The 14,830-nt window shown below is 44.1% G+C and overlaps 1 protein-coding gene across 1 annotated transcript; it reads left to right on the top strand.

Annotated features, from left to right (window-relative positions):
* The first annotated feature begins 2,394 nt into the window (after positions 1-2,394).
* Positions 2,395-13,914, top strand: RTCB (RNA 2',3'-cyclic phosphate and 5'-OH ligase). The gene is made up of 12 exons (XM_074168132.1): positions 2,395-2,540; positions 2,687-2,765; positions 3,503-3,570; positions 5,312-5,411; positions 6,655-6,811; positions 7,427-7,583; positions 8,697-8,856; positions 9,175-9,350; positions 9,950-10,138; positions 10,626-10,736; positions 11,445-11,564; positions 12,699-13,914. Exons 1-12 carry the CDS (start codon positions 2,448-2,450, stop codon positions 12,804-12,806), a joined length of 1,518 nt encoding a protein of 505 aa, XP_074024233.1. The 5' UTR covers positions 2,395-2,447; the 3' UTR covers positions 12,807-13,914.
* The last annotated feature ends 916 nt before the right edge of the window (positions 13,915-14,830 follow it).

The following is a 14,830-nucleotide window of genomic DNA, read 5'->3' as shown; positions in this document are numbered from 1 at the left end:
GCCTCTCTTGAAATACAGTCTTGTCTATACACTCCCAGAAAGGTGCTGCAGTCTCTCAAAAGAAGGAAAAGTACACTGTCAAAATGCTGCTTGGGCAGGCATACCTGCTACTCTTTCTACTGTAATGATCTTTAACCTCATTCTGAACATGACACATTAAATATGAAGTGAACCCTCTACAGAACCACATCAGACTGGGAACTGTCCCGATTACAGTAGGAACTAGAATCTTTGCAGTGTCTTAACTAAAACTTTAACATAACAATCTTAACAAAGATGCAGAAGCACTTCAGGAAGAAAGACAAAAGTGGCATTACTACTGCCTTTGATAGTCCCTCTCCCCCTGTGACTCATCAGATCCTTGTGTCTGTCATGTCCCCCCCTTCAGCATTGCTTAGCCAGGTTAGATATGTTTAACTCTTTGAATGTTTCTGTGTAAGTCTTGCAAGTCTAATCCTCCAACATCTTTGTCAATGTTTCTCTGGGTTGAAATAGTTACAGATACTTTACTTCTTAATTCATTTTTGTAAGTTGTCTTGCCCTCTTTCTTTCTCCCCCTTCTTTATCAATACTTTATGTCGTGGTTTTGGCTGAATTTACCAAAACCGGACTGGCAGATGGCCCTTCCCCCCCCTTCCCCCCCCAAAAGAGGAGAGAGGAGGAGAAAGAGATAAGGAGATTCAGAAGTTTAGAATGAACTAAACTACTTTAATGAAAAATTAATATTAAAATAAAAATAAAGAAGAAAATAATGAAATAGATACAATATATACAAAACCGCATCAAGCTCCCAGGATGACAGTCACATCACTGGCAGGCACTGGGGAAGTCCCAGACTGGACTCAGTGACGAATGGGAACTGGATTCCAGCTCTGGAGTCAGGAACACACGGATCGGGATCAAAGGCAGATGAACAGACAGAGTCCTCTCTGGACGTCGGCCATCGCAGGAAGAGGGCTGACCCTTTGATCCCTCAGCTTTTATACTGAGCATGGGGCAGATGGGATGGAATACCCCAGTTGGTCAGGTTTGGGTCACCTGTCCTGTCCACTCCTCCCCACTGATGTGACCCCTCTACGTTTTTTCCGTTTCTGACCCTCTAAGGGGGCAAATAACGGAATTGGCTGACCTTGGTTGTTATAGCAATAAGTATAAGCAAGGGCCTCCCTGCATACCATTCCTTGGCATGGAGCACAAACATTGGTCTTATCATTCTGAGAACGAGCAGTTTTCTCCACAATATGCCGTTAATTTCAGAGAGTTAGAGGAGGCCTAGCTAGGATGTAAAGTTACAGAACAGAAAATTGGTTCGGTTTTACTTCAAACCGGGACACTTTATTAGCGTGCAAATCTGAACACAGTTCTGCAGAGGGATATGCCTGCCCTGCAGTGATTAGGTGCCTGTGCTTTGGCCAAACTGGCCAAAGCTGGTTCAGGCCTCCCAAACTAGCACCAACAGAGAAGAAATAAAGGCTGGGACGCCACAGCCTGCTCTGTTCTGCTGCTTTTGTGAGCCTCAACCCCTGCCTGCAGCAAAGCCCCATCCACCTGGTGTGCTGCCCAGACCCTAGCCATCCCCACGCCTCTCACTCCTCAACCAGGAGCCCTTTTCAAGCCAAGACTGAACAGCAAAAAGATGAGTTTTTTTACTTATGCTGAGAAACACAATCGATGATGGGGTGCAGGCAGCTTTTGCCTGACTGTAGTTGAGCAAACTCCACCCACCCGCAGTTCCGTGGTACCTAAATACCCCGCAGGCCGAAAGTGCCCTGCCCCAAGCGGGCTGGTGGGCAGGCACAGAGCTTGCGTTAGCCACAGGCACCTGAAAACCCACTTGTTCCTTCTGCAGAGCCAGCCCAAAAGCGGTATGTGGTGTGAGGGAGGAGGTCGCAAGGCATCAACCCCAGTTCCTTCACCCCAGTATGGCCTGGGCCTTGTGCTCCCCTTCATGCCCTCACCCCACAGGTACCAGGTGCCACCCGCTGCCATGGGAGACGGCCGTGGCACATGGGGAACTGAGGACCAGCTGGATGACCCCGGCATCTCCGACGGGCTGGAGCGCCTGCAGGCCTCATGGCGACGCATCCTGCCCGGCCTGCGGCAGGGCTGATGGAGCGACAGGGTGTGAGCAAGGCGGGTGGGAACAGAGCGGGGTCCTCTGACCGGCCTCGGAGGTGCAGGAAGCGAGCGGCTTCCCCTCAGACGCCCCATTCAGGACGCGGCCGGCTGCGGCACCGCCTCTCCCGGCTACAGGCCTCCTCGCCGCCGTGGGGCGCTGGCAGCCGGCAGCTCCCTCTGCCCGCCCTCCCGCAGGAAGTTTGACCCTCCGCGGCTCCTGTCCCCGCCGCGGCTGAGGCGGCGGTAGCTGACCCTCGGCGGCCGCCGTCTGTTCCTGCCGCTGATCCGGGTGGTGGTGGCCGCGCTGAGGCGGATCCGCTGCCGCCGCCATGAGCCGCAGCTACAACGATGAGCTGCAGTACCTGGACAAGATCGACAAGAACTGCTGGCGGATCAAGAAGGGCTTCGTGCCCAACATGCATGTGCGTGAGGGGGAGGGGGTTCTGGGCTCAACCGGGAGCCTTTGGGTGCCCAGGGTGGTGGTGGGTGGCTGGGCCCGGCCCGGCCCGGCGCGGCGCGGCGCAGGCCGCAGCCCCTGCCCTGGCCTCCCTGACAGCTCTCCCCGCAGGTGGAAGGCGTTTTCTATGTGAACGACCCCCTGGAGAAGCTGATGTTCGAGGAGCTGCGCAACGCTTGCCGCGGCGGAGGTGCGTCTGGCGGTGGTGGGTGGGTGTGGGTGTGTGAGCGGGGCTCGGTTCTCCCATATGGGACGGGAAGGGTGAGTCTTCAGTCTTTATACTATGGCCAGCTTCATGCCATGGCCCCGGAGGCACCGGTGAGCGCCTGTGTTCATGCCACGCTGTCCGTGAGCCCTCAAGGGACCAGAGTGTAGCAGGAGCAGGCCCAGTGTATGTCCTAGCTGGTGGGGCTGGGGAGGCAGCAAAGAGGGACAAGTTTTCAGGCCTTGCAGCTACTGCGGCCTGGTGAGCAGCGTGGGGGTGTTGCTTGCAGCTGTAGCATGTCCTGTGGGCACAGCCTTGCCCGGCTGCCCTCTGTGCTCTGTGGTGTTCCCTGAGTGCCAGCTCTCAGCATTTACTTTCATAGGGGCTGTAGCCCAGGCCTTTCTGTTCTGCGTGGGGCTGGAGCGCAGGGCTGGTCCAGATCTGACAGCTGGGCTGGTGGTAACACATTCTTGTTGTTAGCACAGATTGGTCTACATTGGTACTAACACAGAAAAAGGAGGGCTTCAGCATGATACTTCATTTAATGAAAACTGCAGATCATGCATAATGCTAGGCGCTTTATACCAGATTAGAATACTTGTTGTTGGCTGACTTCTGAATTGCCAGTGGTTTGAGCAATCTCTTCAGAAAGTGCTTCATTGTGATTACCATGGTAAATTACCAGATTACTTACTTCCCCCCCCTCCTCCCCCCTTTTTCAGGTGCAGGTGGCTTTTTGCCTGCTATGAAACAGATTGGGAATGTGGCTGCATTACCTGGTATTGTTCACGTGAGTAACTCCTGTGAAGAACTGCTATTTTTCTCTTCCTGTTTGCCAGTGGTTATTGCCATCCAAATGTGAGAAGGGGTATGGACCAAAGTTGCAGGCTGTAAAACTAAGTTGTCAGAAAGGGAACTGTCCACTTAATTCATTGACTGCCTTTTGATGTGAGGCTTTTTCAGCATTGCTTTATGCTGTTTTGGTTTGTGTGAGCCACCTTTCCCTGACTACTCATATTGTCTGTTGTTTTTTGAGTTGCCTTTGCTAACCTGGACTATACGGAGAAGGAAGGAGAGAGCAGGAGGCGATATGGTTGTCTGTATTATTGTTGCTGCTCTAGTGTTGGTAGTGAGCCTTCCGATGCGCTCAACACTTCTTTTTCTCACCCTATGTATTTTTGGAAGCGAGGCATCAGATACAATGATGCAGGAGGAAAATAGTAGGCTGAGTCACTTTTCAGGAAGCTCTAAGTACAATGTGGAAATTATCTTTTTCATGTTTAATATTGTATATATTAATAAGTAACAAATAATGGAGTTGTCTTTTTTTAATTGTTGGTCTTAGTGACTTGGCAAGAATTTTAAATTTCTTGCTGCAGTAAAAGTCAGCCCATCATGCTGTTAAAATACTTTAGCAATCAACCAAAACCAGAGTAAAGTAGAATAGTAGCAACCTGTTACAATGGGAAATTTGGCTGGTAGTTCATAGGAGAGATGTTATGATCATCTCTCTATTCAAATCTTCACTTCTTTTTTTTCAAACCAAGAGATTTCTTGGTGATGGCAAGGGCAGGCAGAAGCAGAGCACAATCACACTGAAAAATACTGTTATTTTTAATGTATGATAATAGTTTTACACACATTAAAAAGTTCCAGTTTCTGACCGTTTTCTGGGTGTTTGAGGCTTGCTTTTTTGGTTGTTTTAAATAAATTGTGGAGTTCTAATCGTGGTGTCCTAGAAACTTGCCAGGCTAAAAATATCTTTAACTTGTGGAGTTGTATAGAAGCACATGCTTCCTCTCTTTAATTAGTAGTAATATTAAAAGGTTCAATAAAAGGTATTCTTTTAGAAATTAAAATGACACAGCTTCTATCCTATCAGGATATCATCCTAAACGGATGACTTTTTCCTGCCTAGAGGGTGCAGTCTTTGGTCAGTGTTCGATGACACAGCTAAGAAGAGAAAAAGCTGACTTATACAATTCCATTATGTAGCATTGAACTCTTCCCTTGCTACATTTATAGTATTTAAATATTGCAAATGTCCCTAAATGGAAGTTGGTAAAGATAAATTCATCTTCATTCTCGTGTCTGAGCTTTACGCTACTCATAGGCTGTTGCCTGCATAAGTTTTGAATGCAAGGACTCTTGAGTCCAAGAAAAAGCCAGGTTAGAATTCAGTTTGAGATCACAATTACTACATTTAGGTGTTTCAGCTTCTCTTAAGTTTTCCTGAGGTCTGGTCAGTGGAGCCAAGGGAGCTACTTGGCTGACTAGCCACTGTGTGTTTGCTTCAGAGTGAGATCCACTGCTTCTCTGCTTTCTCTGTCTGTCACTCCAGTAACAGTATGAGTTTAGATACTTACCAGAATTGATATGTGTACTCCATCTTTGCCTGAACATCCACTCTTTTTTTGGTGTATTTGTTTGTAAATGTGACAAACCACTGTCACAAAGGAAAGCATAACCAAGGTGACGCTGCGCAGCACAGAGTTTCATAAAACTTTAAAAATTCCTTCCTTCTCTTTCAGAGATCAATAGGCCTTCCAGATGTCCATTCTGGCTATGGGTTTGCCATTGGCAACATGGCTGCCTTTGATATGAATGATCCTGAAGCAGTGGTGTCACCAGGTAAGGATACTTTATGACTGACTTCACCTGCCCTAAGAAATATCTCTGGAGGCATAAAACTGCTTTTTGATAAGAAAACACAGGTCTTTATAGTACTTTATATGCAGAACAAAAGTAAAAAATATGTGAATTATAGGGAGTTAAAAGGTGCTTAATTCTTGCACTCAGAATCTCTATTCTTTATGGAGCAGGTGGTTATAGTGACAATATCTAAACAGTACAGACAGAATTGCCCTTGTATTTTTGGCTTGGGCTTGTGAAAGCCCTCAGTTTGGAAGGGAGAGCATAAGACTTTGAACTTGGGTTTGGCAGAGCTGATAAAGAATTGACACTTTTCTTTGAGCAATGTTTGGAAACGTTTGAGACTATTTCTACACTTCATTAAAATAAATATTATCGACACCTTAAAATATTTGTGTCTTTTTAATAAACACCTGATTCCACTGATGGTATGGAAAGGCTTTTATGGTTGTACCTGTTACTCATGTTTCAGGTTTGCTGTAGGCAGTTCCAGTGTTCCTGGTTGACTCAAACAATATCTCTTGATCTGGTATCACCTCTTTGACACTAGTTAATACCAGAACCTTTGTTAGTAAAGGTGGCATGATTGGTCTTTCACACTAGGCCTTGCCCTGCAGTATTAAGAGTTAAGCGAAACACTAAGCACTGAAGTTTAATATTCTTTGTAAGTATTTATCACTTGTTATAACTAGTTATTATTTATTCCAGCGTGGATTCAAAAAGGACTTTGTTTCAGGGACTTGCTTTCAAGAACATCTTGCATTACAGAGCCATGCTAAGATCTGTCACTTTTCTGCTGACCTGAGGCAGAAGAACAGGACCATCCTCTCTACTTTGTGTGGACCGTATATTTTATAGTTGAGTCTACTCCTCTGCACCTACTCGCTGCAGCAACTTTGTAAACACAATGCTCTGTAGACAATTGTACAGCTGTGCTTGAGACTGAAAAACAGAGGTTTTTCAAAGAGTTTTCAAGTTTTTCTCTGCAAGACTACATTTTTGGCTGTCTTGAAATCTGAGGTTTCATGTAAATCTGTTAAAATGAAGCTTAATGCAGTTCTGGTTTTGTTCCCAGTATTGTGTCTGAGAGAAGGTGTAAGATCACAGCATTCAGTACATACCCCCTTATCAGCAGGGACACTGATTTAAGATGAATATTCAGCAAGTGCTCACCATCAGCACACTTTCTTCATTAACTCCATGGCTTTTTCTACACTTTTAGGTGGTGTCGGATTTGACATCAACTGTGGTGTCCGCTTACTGCGTACAAATTTGGACGAAAATGACGTGCAGCCTGTGAAGGAGCAGCTCGCCCAGGCTATGTTTGACCACATTCCTGTTGGTGTTGGCTCCAAAGGTGTCATCCCCATGAATGCCAAGTAAGAGAATGACTTTGCATGCACATCACTAGGGGGGCCATCTCTGGTGTTTATTTTCATGAAAGATTCATCAGTGGGAGACTTTAAGAAAGAAAAAGTAATTCTAAAGGTCTTTGCAGTCTTTCCACATATGTGCTTCCCCAGGAGGACTGGCGTAATCATCAGTGCACAAAAGTTAGCTGTTTCTTCCCCCACTTAAAACCCTGAACTAACTAAAAGTTCTTTAAAGGTTCTCAGTTCTTCTGACACAAAACTTCCATGAATGTAAAGGTATTTTTTTGAAAGGGATGAGAGAATAGGATGTTCCCAACGCAGCAAAGAGGAAAAAGTAATGACCTATCTAAAGTTAATATATTTGTGGAGCTCAATTTTCATTAAGTATTAAGAAGTTGAACTTCCTGTTAGGGGAGTTGAGGGTTGGCCATAAAATCACAGAATAATTTAGGTTGGATAGGATCTCTTGAGGTCATCTCATCCAACTCCTTGCACAAAAGAGACCTGACTCTGAAGGCACGTTTAATAACGAAGTTCCATCAGGTTGCTCAGGGCCAACTCCAGTGGAGTTTTGAGTATATCCAGGGATATCTGGCTTATGTAGGTGTGTGATAATTACAGGGATTTGGAAGAGGCACTAGAGATGGGTGTGGACTGGTCTCTCCGGGAAGGCTATGCCTGGGCAGAGGACAAGGAGCACTGTGAGGAATATGGAAGAATGCTGCAGGCTGACCCCAACAAGGTCTCCTCAAGAGCAAAGAAGAGGGGCCTGCCTCAGGTAATGTTATGTTTCAGGAGGGCTGTAAGTGCTCCTAGGGTTCAAATGTAAAAGTTAGCAGGTAGTTCTCTAATTTTGTGTCTTTTCTTGAAACACTGCCTGGCATTTCTGGGCAGGGGGAGAGGTGAGAGGGTGGGGCCATTCATGAATAATTCTTGACAGAGCTGTAAAAGAGGGAAACAATACTGGGTATACCCAAGGTCCCTGGGGCCAGCAGTTTTTCATCAGTTAACACCTGGTACTGGAATTGGTGTTTGGTGGCATTTCCCCATCCGGATGTAGTTTTGTTTTTAAGATGCAGCTACTTACTCTGCAACTTTTTTTCCTTGTTTGTTGAGGAAATTAACAGCAAGGCAAGGAAGGATATCATAATAAACAGAACTAGCTTATAACTTCGAATTGCACTTAAAGAGTTGGATGTAATTTCTATACATAGTATCTCATTGTTCTGAGTGGAACACTTTTGAGATGGCTATACTAATGCCACCATGTGTAAGGCTTTCTTTTATATGACTTCCTGAGTTCTATGAATTGTGGTGCTGCAAGATTATAGCATTTTAACCTCAAAATAATCTTATGTCCTTGGTTCTCACATTCACCTTTCAAATAAGTGATCATCTGTTGCAGAGTTGAAAAAGATTTGGCTTGGGAATGAAATATCTTGCTTTCACCTACTGAAAGTTTATAAGTACCCAATTAACAGGGTGTTGTAACTTCCTTAAGGAGTCATAACCAAGTATAAGACTGTATGTCTGCCTTGCCTGTACAAATTGAAGATGAATTCTCAATGTTCTGTACTCTTCCCATCTTTCAACCAAGCCTAACTAAGTTGGAAAAAAGTGGCAGCACAGTCTGTAGATCCTAGTCCTTTTGTTTAATTGCAGTCTTGTTCCAACAGTAAAAATAGGTATAAATCTGAACAAAGAGGACAGTGATGATGCTGCTCTGTTCTGTTTCCTTTCATTTTTTATGGGGATTTTTTTTTTCCTGGAAAAACTTCTCTGAACCCAAAACCTTGCTGTAGCAATTTGCCCTATTTCCCATATTCCCGTAGCTCTCCCCTGTGCTCCCAGAGGCTGGGACACTGTCTAATCAGTGTGTTGTGATTGGCAGCTGGGAACCCTGGGAGCTGGAAATCATTATGCCGAGATCCAGGTCGTGGATGACATTTACAACGAATACGCTGCCAGGAAGATGGGCATCGACCACAAAGGGCAGGTGTGCGTGATGATCCACAGTGGCAGCAGAGGCCTGGGTCACCAGGTTGCCACAGGTATGACGTGACTGACGTAGGTACCTGAAGTGAAGCAAACTCATCAGCGTGGTCTTGTTGTTGACAGTAAACTCCAGCACCAAAGAGCGTTTATTACGGTATAATTGCTGAATCTGTTTGGAATTGCCTTGACAGGTTGTCTGTTTGCAAACAGTTGATAATATTCTGCCACAGGTTTGCTTTTGCATTTGAGAAGAAGCTGTAGGACATTGGACAGATGAGTTCAGTTTTAGAATATAAATTATAGACGCCTATGTTAATTTCACAGATTGGAACAAAATTAAGAAGTCACTTAGACTTAATGTCTTTATTTCCCAGATGCATTGGTGGCTATGGAAAAGGCTATGAAACGAGACAAAATCATAGTGAATGATCGCCAGCTGGCGTGTGCCAGGATTGCCTCCGCAGAGGGACAGGATTACTTGAAGGGAATGGCAGCTGCTGGAAACTATGCATGGGTCAACCGCTCTTCTATGACTTTTCTAACAAGACAGGTAAGAGCAGAGTTGTTTCTGATGCAAATATTTTCGTACACATCTCCTGCTTTGTCCCAGACATACGGAACACAGAGTAGCTGCAGTATTTAATGTCATTTTCATTTTTGTGCTTCTTAAACTGTGTTTTCCGGAGAGACTTACACAAAGCTGCAGTCATGGCAATCCGTCTGAAACCTCTCAACATCAATGGATTGTACTTGCAGAAGCCACTTAAGCAATATTTTTGAAAATGCCGTGAACTGGAAGAAGAGTATACAAGAAAACTGTTTTTACACTGCTGAAGCCATCTTTTAAGAGTTGCAAGAATTTGTCTAGTTGATGGACTGAATTCCAGCATTAAAGCTGCCAATGGGCAGATAAACAATCTAGGCAGTCCAATTCTGTCACACCCGGCACTGTTGTATTCAATTCCATTGTGGCTGAATTTAACTGAAGTTCCTTACCTGCCATGACAAGTGTTTAGGTCACTGACTTATCAGTAAGAAACACTTTCCAAGCAAATTTTTTCCTTTTAATTCCTAAAAAGATTGTAAATCTTCCACATTACGAAGCAGTTATCTTCTTCTATTTCACATCCTGATTTGCTCTCTTTTTAGGCCTTTGCCAAAGTCTTCAACACAACCCCAGATGACCTTGACATGCATGTTATCTATGACGTGTCTCACAACATTGCCAAAGTGGAGCAACATGTAGTGGATGGAAAGGAGCGGACTCTGCTGGTGCACAGAAAGGGATCAACCAGGGCCTTCCCTCCTCACCATCCTCTTATTGCTGTCGATTATCAAGTAAGTTTAGCTGTGGGAGAAGGAAATCAGAAGAGAATTCTGGATGAATTGGACAATGTTAAGGTTCCTAATAGAAATCTTAATGCTCTGAGTTCCATTTTTGAGCTAATGGCACTGGAACCCTAGTGGGATGGCAATGTTCTGCTTGTCTGTGGGTTAGATCTTTGGGACACTGAGTTCCCTCTTCTGCTCCATACCCACAATGGTTGGAAGATTACGAAGGGAAAGAAGTGTTTCATACCTTGGGCAGGCTTCAGCAATTTGCCTTATCTGTCTGTTGGACACAAGTCTTTTGATCCACTGTCTGCATCTTTCAGTGCAGTTAGTTCTCCAGAATCCTTAATATCAGCCACTCAAGGCAAGCAGGGATGCTCTGAGGGAATGTGAACCTGACCTCTTTTTCTGGAGATACGGTTCCTCTCAGACTTTTATTAAGAATGAGGGTTTTAGTTTTTTTTTCTTGTGAACTAATACTTTGCATCCACAGCTGACTGGACAGCCTGTTTTGATCGGCGGGACTATGGGCACCTGTAGCTATGTTCTTACTGGCACAGAGCAAGGCATGACTGAGACCTTTGGAACTACTTGCCATGGAGCTGTAAGTCAAAAAGTCACTTCATGAAGGGATTGGAATGGGACTGTCATCCAGAGAACAAGGTTGTTCAAGGGTCATCCAGTGTGATTCATCTTTTGGTCATAGAAGTAGAGAGTAGCCTTACCACGGTAATCCCAGCCCAGGAGGACTGCAGGCTGGAAGTCCTCTTTGTCCCTTTCTGAGTAGTTTTGACTACTGCAGAAAATTTTGAGGATGCTGCTTTATACAGGGCAAATGTTAGGATGAAGATGTGGAGAAAGAGCTCTTTTTACCAGATTCTGGTATCTCTGAGCTAACAAGAAGAATTAACTGTGCTGAGACTTCCCGTATAAAACTCCTCAATAGTAAGAAGGTATTTCCTCCCCTGATATTTACAGCGTGAGACAGGATGATTGAAGAACATAAATAGCTTCCAGTAAAACTTCAGCTCTTGAACACTGTCTGACAAGTGGTTTGGGTAAAAAGACACTTGCAGACTAGTCCATACCAATTATACACATGGAACTTTCCTAGCCATCATACCAGATGTATGATTTTGCGGAAGCCCATCACCTAACGTCTAAATTCATTTCCTGTTTTGTGACTTACTGTGTTCTGTGCGCTCAGCCATTTGCTGTTTACTTATGATGTAATAATGTTTTTCTTTAACAAGAAAGAGTTCCGTTTTTCCGAATGGCTACAAAAAATAGAACTAACAAAACTGCTCTCTAGGGTCGTGCACTGTCTCGAGCCAAATCCCGGCGTAACTTGGACTTTCAGGATGTTTTGGACAAGCTGGCTGACATGGGCATTGCCATCCGTGTTGCTTCTCCCAAACTGGTCATGGAAGAAGTGAGTTTAATACTTCATTATCTGAGATGGAAAAGGGAGTCTTGTTCCTTGGCTGAATGACCCTCCCTGACTTGACTTTTTTGCAGTGCTAAATGATCCTCTAGTACTCTAAACGTACAGCTTGTGCAATTTCCGATATAGCTATCCGATTTTTTGGGGAATAATGTGAAGTATTCCCTGTCCCTAAAATGCTGCTGAAAGGGGAGATGCCTATGTTTTTCTCTCTTCTGCTTGGTGATAGGGATAATTACTACCGCCCCTGAGAAATCTTGGTGTGAGCATCATAAAAGTAGTTATGTTTTATTCTCTTCTTGAATTACGTTCCCCCAGCTCTAAACTTACTTTATGCTGCAACTGTCATGTAGATTATTAGCAGTGTATGAGACGTCTGCCTCTTGGTGATGAATTCCTAGATTTGCTCAAGAAGAAGAGAACTCTGCATGTCTAGAAAACTTTGAATATTATGACTTCCAGTTCTTCTGCATTTATGTGATTTAATGTCTTTTCTCTTCACCACCTCACTCATAGAAGCATGTTAATCATTTGCTGTTATGGGTGTTGGTGTACAAACACGTTGATTGCATAAAAACCTCTATTTAAGAGCAGCTTCCCTATCAGAATACTGGAGGGGGAAGCTCCAAGTTCAACCGTGATTCCTGTCACGGGCAGTGAAGATAAATCTTAAAGGCTATCTGTAGGGAGGAAGTTGGAGTGACTTCCTCACAGATATTGAGGCTTGACATTCTCACGTGCTGGTGGACTGGATTATCTGAGAATATAGGGAAAACTGCACCAAAATAGCTAGTGTTTTATCTATTACACATTACTATCTATAATGTGTTATAATACAATTATTAATAATAATTGTAACAATATTATCACATTTATCTGAAATGTAGTGAAAGCTTAGTTGGAAAGCTGTGTCTTACAGATTTCTTAGATATCGAGAATCTGGCCACTCGAATATGTTCACTATCTGGCCAGATTATGTTCACTACTTCTATATCCTCAATTCGTATTATTCTATTTTTGTGAAGAGAAGAGAGGATATCAAAAGCCTACATCTAACTTCCTGTGACCTTAGGTTGTTTATAGTTTTGTCTTTTTTATTTTTTTCTCTCTTCCCCCCTCCAGGCACCAGAGTCTTACAAGAACGTGACAGATGTGGTTAACACCTGCCACGCAGCTGGCATCAGCAAGAAAGCCATTAAACTGAGACCTATTGCTGTTATAAAAGGCTAAGAACTGACAAGGCAGCAGAAACACACCGACATCTCTAGGCCTTACACAAAACTGACTAGAACCATCATCTTCCCACCCCTCTTGGACTCTGTAGGATGCTCAGATATCACATCGCTGTTCTGGAAACACAACAGTTGAGAATACTTATATTTTTAACCACTCCTAGGCATAATTAATGCCCCCTCCCTCCTCCTTGTTGTATGATGTTCTTTTCTTGTGAGGAAAGGGCAAAGAAATAAGTAAGTCTTAGTTTTTACATGCGGTCCCTCCCCTATTTGCCTGATGATTCCACAGGCAGGACTTCAGACTTGCCTGAGTTATCACTAATTGCTGTGCTGAAGACCACCTCCATCAGCGAAGACGGCGTATGAACCAGACCTGCTGTCTCCACACCTGAGTGCCTGGAGCTCTTTCTGCATATAGAAGTACTCTGATAGGCAGGGTATAGAGCTTCTGGGCAGGGAGAGGTTGCTCTCTTTGCAGATATCTTTATGCATAGTCTATATTGTTGCATGTTTTGTGGCAATTGGGTAAGAAATACAGAGTTGGGAGCGGTCTCCCACTTGGGTTGAGAGGGACTAACTAGGCTTGAGGCATAGTCCTCCCTTCTCCCCTACCCTCTCCCATTTAACACAGCACCTGGTGTACTTGGCTCAGTACAAGTAGGTGTTCCACAGTCCTGTGGAAATGCTAGTAGGACTGAGTATGTTGCTTTGAAAGGTTTTGTTTGCCCAGTAAAAGTTGTGACTGAACAACTTAACAGATGTGCTAATCCAATATTTTTGCAAAGTCCTAAGTGTGAACAAGTTGGATTGGATACTATTTCTCACTGAGTCCTGCAGCTCTGATTTAAGCGAGTTCAATTGCAGGGTCAAGCCCAGTGTGATGTGACTTCTGATGTTTCTTTTCCATTCATTAACCGAGACTGGAGAGGAAGCTGACCATCCCCACTGGATCATTTGGGGAATTACAAATAAAATGGGAAGATGGACACTGCAGTGTGTCTCTGTTGTGCTTACTCTGTGCCTAAAATGTCTGTTGTCCACTTCTAATACATATACGAGCTTGAAACCCACCACGTCTTGTGATTTCAGCTGATCGATCTTGCAAAAAAAAAAAAAAAAAAAATGTGCAGACGGCAGAAATTCTTGCAAGATACCAGAGTAAGATGCACTGCTGTTTTTTCAACTTGGTTATGGCATGAGTGTGCCTTTCTCGGGGCCAGCTGGGTTCACCTCGCTGGGTAGAGGATGGAGCTTGCCTGTAAGCCTGAATGCAGACACAAGGCGGCGGCAGGAGGAAAATAAAACCTCAAAGCGAGAGTGGAGCCCTGCCAGGGACTCGTGTAAAAGGAGCAGGTAGTGATTGATGGACTCGAGTGCCTTTTGATGAAACATCCCTTTAAGTTTTAGGATCTTAGCCGAAACCTGTTGATCTCAGGACTCATAATAGCATTTTACTGTCTTAATCACTTTGTGCTTATTGGTTTCTTAAGTTCAAATACTGTATTTGCTGCAGGTGCAGAGGCAGCACATGCAGTAATAGTCGCTGCTGTAAGTCCTTGTGAGTCTGGCGTTAAAGGCAGTTTCTTGTTTTCCCCTGCTTTCTCCAGTGGAATTGTTCCAGATTGCCATCTCTGAGAGCTGAGACAAACTTGCTGAATTTCAAACAAAAATGATTTCACTTAGAAATGTGAATTAGCCTCCAGTGACTGAAAGACAAATTGTCGGTCTCAAATCTTCTGTAGAAGTGCATGTTCCATGCAGAAGTTTCTGTCTATAAATATTTCAGACTCTCTGATGTGGAATGCAAGGGAACCTTTAAAACATTCACATTTTAAAATAGAGAAGTGTTTCTCAAACACAGTTGTCCTTTCAACTCTTACCTACCTCTGCTGTTAAGAGACAAATTTCAGTTTTTTACAACAAGCAGAAATGTGTACCATGGCGGTGCTCTCATATGTATGCCTTAAGTCTTCTGATCATCAGCCTTGGTGCATTAGCATTCAAGAATGCTAGAAGTGC

The sequence above is a fragment of the Numenius arquata genome, chromosome 2 (genome assembly GCF_964106895.1).
Source record: "Numenius arquata chromosome 2, bNumArq3.hap1.1, whole genome shotgun sequence".
Taxonomy (NCBI): Eukaryota; Metazoa; Chordata; class Aves; order Charadriiformes; family Scolopacidae; genus Numenius; species Numenius arquata.
This window is presented reverse-complemented; position numbering and strand designations above follow the sequence as displayed.

What these genes read in the sequence shown, in the direction of transcription:
- RTCB (XM_074168132.1), top strand. Translation starts at nt 2,448, where the DNA reads ATGAGCCGCAGCTACAACGATGAGCTGCAGTACCTGGACAAGATCGAC. An exon ending in GCTTCGTGCCCAACATGCAT is followed by an intron (nt 2,541 to 2,686) that starts GTGCGTGAGGGG and finishes CTCTCCCCGCAG; the next exon opens with GTGGAAGGCGTTTTCTATGT. An exon ending in GTCATCCCCATGAATGCCAA is followed by an intron (nt 6,812 to 7,426) that starts GTAAGAGAATGA and finishes TGATAATTACAG; the next exon opens with GGATTTGGAAGAGGCACTAG.